Here is a 10,032-nt window from a genome sequence, read left to right as displayed (position 1 = left end):
AGAGAAGCGGAGAAGGCAACCATAGATTGAATGGGGCAAAAGAGAGCGCACTTCCGATTGTTGAAACAGTGGAATCATCATAGACGTGAACCCGGAAATTGAGATGCCGATAGGATCAGGACTTCCGAGTTTGCTTGGGCATGTCATATAACGTCGACTTTGGGAGTAAGGATGGGAAAAAAAGACGATTTTTTAAAAATCTGGATTTTATTAGAGGCACCCTATATAAAAGAGCGCCCCCCTTCCAAAGATGGGGGTGTCATAGAGCAGGGATCTCCAACCTTGGCCACTTTAAGGACTTGCAGAGCTGGCTAAGGAACTCTGGGAGTTGAAGTCCACAAGTCTTAAAGTAGTCAAGGTTGGAGACCACTGTCATAAGAGTATTGCACGTCCATTCCAGCTAGGGTCAAGTTTAAACTTGACAAGTCACTGCTTCTCAAACTTTGCAACTTTTGTGGACTTCAAGTCCCCAAAATTTCCCAGCCAGCATGCAGTTTTGCTGGTGACCAGCTTGGCTTATCCAGGGAACAGGAACTGTATTAAATTGGTCTCCCTTTTTGATTATCTCCTCCAAATCTGTGACAACCCTCCCAAAATTTACTGGTGACCCCCCTAGAGATCGCAATATCTTTTCACCAGGTATCTATGGGAGTTAAACGTCTTCAAAGAAAAGCCAGAAAGTCCCGTTGCCTCTTGAAAATAAAAAAAAAGAAAACACACACACCTTTGGGACATCTTCAGTAGGCTCCAATCCGAATTGTGACCCTGCTTATATTTTTTTCAAAACCAGCCAAGGCCATTAAAATGATGCTTCATACTGTGACGAAGGATTGAGAAATAAATTCTCCATTCTTCAGAAATAGCCAGCATAACTCACTGTGACGAATTTATTTTGAATAAATTATTAATTGAATGCATGTGGGTGATTGTTTCTTAGGAAAATGGGGGTTTTAGAATTTTTAAATATTAGATTTCTTATACGCTTTGTATTTGTATTCTGTTGCAAGCTGCCCTGAGTTGCTTCAGAAGGGCGGCATAGAAATCTAATACATAAATGAATTTTAATTGATCTCTCGCCTTTCTATTAAATGACACCCAGATTTCATTATTGTTCGGAGACCAGCATGCATCACTCGCTCAGGGTTGAGCCAAAAATAAGTGAGGCTAAAATAGGAGGAAAGTTGTGTGGTGAGAGGACATGGTATTGGATTGAACAAGAAAGTATTTAAAAAGAAAAGACGGGCTACAAGAATGGTGGAAGGTCTTAAGCATAAAACGTATCAGGAAAGACTTCATGAACTCAACCTGTATAGTCTGGAGGACAGAAGGAAAAGGGGGGGACATGATCGAAACATTTAAATATGTTAAAGGCTTAAATAAGCTTCAGGAGGGAAGTGTTTTTAATAGGAAAGTGAACACAAGAACAAGGGGGCACAATCTGAAGTTAGTTGGGGGAAAGATCAAAAGCAACGTGAGAAAATGTTATTTCACTGAAAGAGTAGTAGATCCTTGGAACAAACTTCCAGCAGACGTGGTTGGTAAATCCACAGTAACTGAATTTAAACATGCCTGGGATGAACATATATCCATCCTAAGATAAAATACAGAAAATAGTATAAGGGCAGACTAGATGGACCACGAGGTCTTTTTCTGCCGTCAGTCTTCTATGTTTCTATGCCATCATGGGTCATATGGTGAACAGAATCTGAAGATACCAAGGTCAACTTACAGCATCTCACACAAATGGGGCTGGGGGCGGTCAGGTGAGGGTACCTACGCAGTCAATTCTGCTGCAATCAGAGTGAGAGACAACGTGGGATAGGTAAGGCACTGGACTAGAAATCGGAAGACTTGTGGTTTCTAGTCCCAACTGAGGTATGGAAGTCAGCTGTGGTAACTACGAGGCCAATCCTTCTCTTCTGTTTGAGGAAGGAGGCAATGCCAAACCAGAAATCTTGCTGAGAAAATTTTCAAAGACTTTTTGAGACCTCGGGGCAGAGATGAATGCAACAGGCTAAAAAACAGGAGACAATTTGAGTTTTAGTCTCCCTTGAGCACAGTCAGTTGATCCACTTTATAAGAACCTGATCTTTTTTGTTCCAGTTAGACCAATTTTGAAATGTGTGCATACTGCAAATATGTTAAAGGGTTAAATAAGGTTCAGGAGGGAAGTGTTTTAATACGAAAGTGAACACAAGAACAAGGGGGCACAAGCTGACGTTGGGGGAAAGATCAAAAGCAACATGAGAAAATATTATTTTACTGAAAGAGTAGTAGATCCTTGGAACAAACTTCCAGCAGATGTGGTTGGTAAATCCACAGTAACCGAATTTAAACATGCCTGGGATAAACATATATCCATCCTAAGATAAAATACAGGAAATAGTATAAGGGCAGACTAGATGGATCATGAGGTCTTTTTCTGCCGTCAGTCTTCTATGTTTCAAGGTGGCAGCCATCCTAGCCCAGCCTTTTCTTTTCGATCAGCCATCCTCTAAATATGTTAGGAGTGCACGCTTACAGAATTCTCAGTGAACTATTGTTTTGCTGGAATTAGGGGATGGCAGGGTGGTTAGCTTGATACCAGTATAACTGTCCCATTTTCTTCTGCATGCTGTAGACCAGTGTTTCCCAACCTTGGCAACTTGCAGATATCTGGACTTCAACTCCCAGAATTCCCCAGCCAGCATTCGCTGGCTGAGGAATTCTGGGAGTTGAAGTCCAAATATCTTCAAGTTGCCAAGGTTGGGAAACACTGCTGTAGACATCAGGCTCTTTAAAATTCTGGAACTCTGCACAGAAGCTTCTGCTCAAGTGTGGAAGATTATGCTCAAATACAGTTAGTAATATAACATGCCAAAGTGTAGTAGAATGCAGTCTAAACTCTCCTAGCCTTTAAAACACACAAACACACACAAATTCCCCTACTGTGCTACTTAAAAACAATAATCCAAAGACAATTTTTTGTTGAAAAAGGTACCATAATTTAAAAGCTTTCATTATTACTGCAAAAAAATATATAAAAGCCCAGTTATTTGCAGACATAATAAAATTTATTTAAATTTTCATGCATTTATGGTAGCTACAACTGTAGTTATGGATTTGAAGGACAGTCAACTTGATGCTTCGTCCGTACAATGTAGCCTTACGTGAAATGGACACGGTTACAAGGGGGGGAAGGGGGGGAGGCAACATTTTAAATTTAGAGCTGTGTAAAATGGAAAAGTTCTCTGACTGCCTTTTTCTGGGGAGGGGAAGGGCATGTTCTCCTTAGAACATACTAACCAATAGGGAAAAGCATTTTGAACTTTGCATTTGGAAAATCAGCCTATTGCAATCTCAAAAGTGCTTTTTTCAAGAGGCAACTGGACTTCCTGGTTTTTCTTTGAAGACATTTTGCTTCTGAACCAAGAAGCTTGTTCAGCTCTAAGGGGATTGGTGCAGAATTGAAAGCTCCAGTCAGAACTGAAGAAGCTTCTTGGCTCAGAAGTGAAACATCTTCAAAGACAAACAAGTAAGTTGCCAGTTGTCTCTTGAAAAAGCATCTTTGGGGCAACTATGACCTGGATGACCCTGAGAATCTCCACAGAGAATCAGCCTTCTGTAATGAATTCTAGAATAGGAAATGCAGTTAAATGATTCTGAGCACCACTGTTATTCCTCCTACAGCTTATAATTCCTAGCAATGGTAGCGATGCTGCCCGCTACTCGTTGCCAAAGATGCAAGCTTAGTATCCTGGTCTTACCAACTATCCAATGCAGCGTTTCTCAAACTTGGCAACTTGAAGGTGTGTGGATTTCAACTCCCAGAATTGAACACTGGCTGGGGAATTCCAGATGTTGACGTCAACATATCTTTAGATTGCCACGTGTGAGGAACACAAAGTCTCCGTTCACGTCCTAGCTTGGCTTCCTTGTAGGTCCACATTTCTTCAACCAAGTGCCCGCAAGGTGTGTTTGGGGCTGTCGCTTTCCAAAAACTCAACAGAGGTCTGAGAACTGGAACCTGGACAGCTAGCTCACATTGCCTGATATGCAAACATTTATAGACGCTGCTTAAGTCTGCTCAGATTTAAAAGAACCGGCTTTGAGGACAAGGGGGCAAATACTGAGATGACATCCAGTTGCTGATTGAAGAGGGTTACATACTTCTTACCCATGCGCCTTCCCTTCAAATCAACCTCTCTAAAGAAAAAAAACCTACAAAGATTCTCCAGGCTTCCAAGTTAAAGGTAGCAGAGGAAGCTTTAAAATCCTAAGCCCAAGTTCAGTTTTCGCAGTGAACAAGACACGCCAGAATTATTGCAAGAGTTGTGATATAACAGTCCTATTTGTATTAGTCACTAGCTTGTGCTGCTAGGAAAATAATAATAATGATGATGATGATATTCCCCAGGACAGATTTGAAAGATCTTACTTTACCCTGGACCTGCCATGTTTGTTTGGAATATATTAATTAAACTTAATTAATTAATTAAGTTTGGGATATATTGATGCATCACAAATGAAATAGTACCATATTTGCATGAACCACTGAACAGAAAAATAAAAGGCAAAGGAAACCTGAATACGAGGTTTGTCAATGATCTAATCCACAGCAACTTTCAAGATATGTGGACTTCAACTCCTAGCATTATTATTATTATTATTATTATTATTATTATTATTATTATTATTATTATTATTTATTGGATTTGTATGCCGCCCCTCTCCGCAGCCTGCCGTGCTTAAACTGGGGGATTCTGGGAGTTGAAGTCCATGCACTTAAAAATGGCCAAGGTTGGGGAACACTGGTCTAATTGCTTCATTTAAAACACAGTTGGGGAAATCTGTCAAAGATAGGAACCTGTTCCCCCCACCCCACCCCACCCACTGTGGCTTAGAAAACCCCAAATCACCAAACGTTCGGGTTAAAAGTGAATGCAGCAGGCATTACATCCGGATAAAAACGTTATTCCAAAGTAATGAAGATACCAATAGGGAAAAAAAAAAGATTTCAAATTGGAGAGTTTATTAACATGGTAATTGTGTTTGTAACATGTGCACGTACGCACACCTGAATGATCTGCCTTTGAAAAATGCTTCCGTCTGACGGGAGGGGACAATTAAACAGAAATCCTGTAGATTTTTTTTTTTTTCATAATTCTAGGCAATTATGTCCACATCATTTTTACAAAGCTATTGCCAAATCTTTCCAGGAGGGGGGGGAGCTGAATTTAGGAGGAGGGGGAGGAAGAGGAGGAGAAGGAAGAAAAACCCAAAAAACCCAAAATAATAATAATAATAATGAAACTTTTCAAGGTAAAACTTCCACAGTGGCATAGCAGAGCTCTCAATATGAGAAAGCTGACATAATGTGGACCTTTGCGGTGAAATCTCATCTTTGCAAAAGAGAAGGGCGGAGGTTATCAGGGGGAAGAAAAGAAAGAAGGCAATGTGGACTAGGGCTCTGCAAAGTCATTTGTTTCCCCCTCCTTACAGTATTTGTGCAGGCTTGTCAAAAACAATGCTTTAGTCCTTCTCTGGAACCAATTTCAGAACTTTACCAATTGCAATGGTTTTACCTAAAAAAAACACAGAAAAAGACAGAAAACGACATTAGTTCGTCTCACATAAGACACCTTCTACCGCACGAATCCCAGCGGCCGATAAAGTCTCACAAGAGTTGGCCTTCTCCGGGTCCCGTCGACCAAACAATGTCGTTTGGCGGGCCCTAGGGGAAGAGCCTTCTCTGTGGCGGCTCCGGCCCTCTGGAATCAACTCCCCCCAGAGATTAGAACGGCCCCCACCCTCCTTGTCTTTCGCAAATTACTCAAGACCCACCTTTGTCGCCAGGCATGGGGGAGTTAGGATATTCCTTCCCCTAGGCCATTACAAGTTATGTATGGTATGTTTGTGTGTGTGTATGTTTGGTTTTTATAATAAGGGTTTTTAGTTGTTTTATTAAATTGGATTGTCACATGTTGTTTTTTTATCATTGTTGTTAGCCGCCCCGAGTCTGCGGAGAGGGGCGGCATACAAATCCAATAAATAAATAAATCAGAGTCTCACGTAAAAATACAAGATAGTCCTTCAACTTACGGAGCCTAAAATTTAGGTTGTTAAGTGAGATATTCATTAAATGAATCCCCCCCCCCCAATTTCACGACTTTCCTTGTCACATTTTGTTACGTGAATCGCTGCAGTTGTTAAATTAGTAACACAGTTGTTGAGTGAATCTGACTTTGCTTGTCAGGTGGTCGCAAAAGGGGATCACATGATCCCGGGAATACCGCCACGGTCATAGAAACATAGAAGTCTGACGGCAGAAAAAGACCTCATGGTCCATCTAGTCTGCCCTTATACTATTTTCTGTATTTTATCTTAGGATGGATATATGTTTATCCCAGGCATGTTTAAATTCAGTTACTGTGGATTTATCTACCACATCTGCTGGAAGTTTGTTCCAAGGATCTACTACTCTTTCAGTAAAATAATATTTTCTCATGTTGCTTTTGATCTTTCCCCCAACTAACTTCAGATTGTGTCCCCTTGTTCTTGTGTTCACTTTCCTATTAAAAACACTTCGCTCCTGGACCTTATTTAACCCTTTAATATATTTAAATGAGAGTCAGTTGCAAAGCATCTAAATTTAAATCACGTGACCCTGGGGATGCTGCAATGGTCATAAGTATGAAAAATGGTCATAAGTCACTTATTTTTTTAGAGCTGTTGTAACTCCGAACAGTCATTAAGTGAACTGTTGTAAGTTGAGGAACTACCTTTAAAGCAAAATATGGCAGCGGGTTTGGTGTAATGGTTACGGCACTGTGAGTTCAAATCCTGCTTTAGCCATATAAGCTGGCTTGTGGACTTTGGGTCAATTACTGGGAGACAATGAGTTCTAGCCCCACCTTAGTCATGAGCTGGGTGACTTGGGCCAATCACCAGGAGAAAGTGAATTCTAGCCCCACCTTAGTCATGAGCTGGGTGACTTGGGCCAATCACCAGGAGACACTGAGTTCTAGTCCTGCCTTAGTCATGAACTGGGTGACTTGGGCCAATCACCAGGAGAAAGTGAATTCTAGCCCCGCCTTAGTCATGAGCTGGGTGACTTGGGCCAATCGCCAGGAGAAAGTGAGTTCTAGTCCCGCCTTAGTCATGAGCTGGGTGACTTGGGCCAATCACCAGGAGACACTGAGTTCTAGTCCTGCCTTAGTCATGAACTGGGTGACTTGGGCCAATCACCAGGAGACAGAAAGTTCTAGTCCCGCCTTAGTCATGAATTTGGGCCAATCACCAGGAGATGTTGAATTGTGGTCTCAGCCTACACGAGAACCCTTTGTAAGGCACTTTCCCGCAACTTTGGATCTCCTGCAAAAATCTGGATCTCGCCCCCCCCTCCAAAAAATCCCCAATAACGAGAACAATTTACACTAGTCTTACCTTCGTCTCTTAAGGTGAAGCGGCCCATTTGAGGGAAGTCTTTGAATGTCTCGAGGCAGATCGTTCCTGCCGTCCGTAAACGGGCAATGCAGACTTGATCTTGTTTGACAAAACGGGGCCGTGTTTTGCTTTTCTCTCCTGATTTCTTGTCTACCAGACAGATTAAGGCCTGCGGGAGGAAAAGAAACCCACGGTGTGGTTCGCACACGTATTTCTCAAATAGAACTCTACATCTTTAACTGGGAGGAGAAGAACCTCTTTAGTGGAAAAAAAAGACAACCAAAAAGAAAGCAAAACAAACTGCAAGAAGAAAAAAACTCAAATTCTTTTTCTTTCAAAAGCAAATCTCCTCTAAACTATTTTGTCTGAAACATTCACACTGGTAGACAAAATAACTTGGGATTATTATTATTTTTAAAAAGTCAATTAATATGAATACTCAGCTTTAAATAAAGTGCCTTGGGTTGATTTCTTAGTCAGGATAGTTACAAACCCCATCGAAGGACAAAAGGAAATAATTGTTCCTTCTTCTTTACACAATAGGCCCAATTCTCTTTAACGGTGAAAACAATCAACCAATGGAACTTGCTCGCTTTCAGAAGTAGGGAAGTCAGGCTTTCAAAAAGAGACTGGACAACCATTTTTTCGAAATGGCAGAGGGTCTCCTGCCTGAGCAGGGGGTTGGACTAGAAGACCTCCAAGGTCCCTTCCAATTCTGTCATTCTATGTCCTATGGCTTCTTTGACAGATTCATTAAACTTGTTTCCCACCATAATCTAACAACTCTCAACCTCTTGCTTAGTGTTTAATGAAACAAAGAAGTGACGAGGAAAATCGTAACCCATGGCCAAACTGAATTCATAGGAGAATGCTCTCCTCCAAAGTAACTCCTTTAACATTTTCCCTAAAGATCTCCTCCAAAGCATTTTGGGTTGTCGTAGAAAAACAGCCCCTTCTACTTTTCATCCTTCCTCAAAATGTGGAACTTTTGGGAGGCACAGAATCTTCCCAGCAGATTGAAAGGAGTTGAGCTGATTCTGGGTTGATTTAGCAGGTTGTGTGAATCTAGCCAATGCGAGTTGCGTACTAAGCTTTTGGTTTATGTTGGATAAATCCAGCCTATGAGGGCTAAATGTCGGTGGAAATTCTCAGCCATACAGGATACGATTGTCGCAAAAATGCTTTTTAAAAAGGCAACTGGATTTTTGTTTTTCCTTGAAGAGGTGTCACTTCTCATCCGAGAAGCTTCTTCAATCCTGGTGTCTTCAGTTCTACAGCATGGATGAGAAGTGAAACATCTTCAAGGAAAAACAGTCCAATTGTCTTTAAAAAAAAAAACAACTTTGGAAAAAGCTAGGCTAAGCTTGCCTTTTCCTCCTGGAGTTTTTTTTTAAAAGTAAGACATTTTGCCCTAAAAAAAAAAAAATTAATAGCCCATTTGCTGTCTTTCCCGCAGTCAAATATTTAATATTTGTCAGCCCCCAAACAGAAGACAGTTTGCGCTTACTGTAATCTCGACTTCTTCAATGCAGGTATGGATATGCAGCACCGCATTGTAGCCTGGGCAGATGATGGATTTGTGTTCAATGATCACTATCTGTAATCGAAGAAGACGCCAGTTAAATCAACCTGATTTCATAGAAACATAGAAGACTGACGGCAGAAAAAGACCTCATGGTCCATCTAGTCTGCCCTTATACTGTTTCCTGTATTTTATCTTACAATGGATATATGTTTATCCCAGGCATGTTTAAATTCAGTTACTGTGGATTTACCAACCACGTCTGCTGGAAGTTTGTTCCAAGGATCTACTACTCTTTCAGTGAAATAATATTTTCTCACGTTGCTTTTGATCTTTCCCCCAACTAACTTCAGATTGTGTCCCCTTGTTCTTGTGTTCACTTTCCTATTAAAAACACTTCCCTCCTGAACCTTATTTAACCCTTTAACATATTTAAATGTTTCGATCATGTCCCCCCTTTGCCTTCTGTCCTCCAGACTCTACAGATTGAGTTCATGAAGTCTTTCCTGATACGTTTTATGCTTAAGACCTTCCACCATTCTTGTAGCCCGTCTTTGGACCCGTTCAATTTTGTCAATATCTTTTTGTAGGTGAGGTCTCCAGAACCTCACCTACAAATGCAATGTTTGGGTGGGGGTTCAGTGGTTAAAGACGCTAGGCGCGTTGGCTGAAAAGTTGCCAGCCCTGGTTCAAGACCCGAGCACCATGCGATGGCGTGAGCTCCCGTTCTCGCTCCAACCTAGCCTTTTGAAAGCATGCAATGGCGAGTAGATAAATAGGTACCAACTGTTGTGATTCAGCTCCCCAAACACAATAAACCCTGTGGAGTTAATTCAAAGATTCCTTTAATTAGAAGCCCCGGCAAAATGTTTCTCTCTCAATACAGGCTAACAAGTCTGTCCAGCAGGGAGATAAATAGTTGTCTGCCACATCTCTTCATCTCCGCCCTGTTGTGGTTAGCTCTGGCCCAGCTCCTGCCCCAAGGACTGTGGATGTGGGGGAGACATCCACATGCCGCAGGCCTGTTTTGCTCCCCGTGGAATCTGCTGATGAAGGCTCCTCTGACCAAGAAGACAGGAGTGACA

General features: G+C 41.5%; 1 protein-coding gene across 1 annotated transcript in view; it reads right to left on the bottom strand.

Annotated features, from left to right (window-relative positions):
* Positions 1–4,990: 4,990 nt before the first annotated feature.
* LOC139172215 (eukaryotic peptide chain release factor GTP-binding subunit ERF3A) overlaps positions 4,991–10,032 on the bottom strand; it is a 31,574-nt gene continuing 26,532 nt past the window's right edge. Inside the window, exons 10-12 of the mRNA XM_070761098.1 lie at positions 8,933–9,022; positions 7,426–7,594; positions 4,991–5,564 (exon numbers count right to left, since the gene is read on the bottom strand). Coding sequence (XP_070617199.1) covers positions 5,512–5,564; positions 7,426–7,594; positions 8,933–9,022 — 312 coding nt within the window. The 3' untranslated portion in view covers positions 4,991–5,511. The remainder of the gene's footprint in view (positions 5,565–7,425; positions 7,595–8,932; positions 9,023–10,032) is intronic.

Source organism: Erythrolamprus reginae, chromosome 9, assembly GCF_031021105.1.
Source record: "Erythrolamprus reginae isolate rEryReg1 chromosome 9, rEryReg1.hap1, whole genome shotgun sequence".
Taxonomy (NCBI): Eukaryota; Metazoa; Chordata; class Lepidosauria; order Squamata; family Dipsadidae; genus Erythrolamprus; species Erythrolamprus reginae.
Note: the sequence above shows the minus strand (reverse complement) of the source record. Positions and strands in the feature narration are given on the sequence as shown.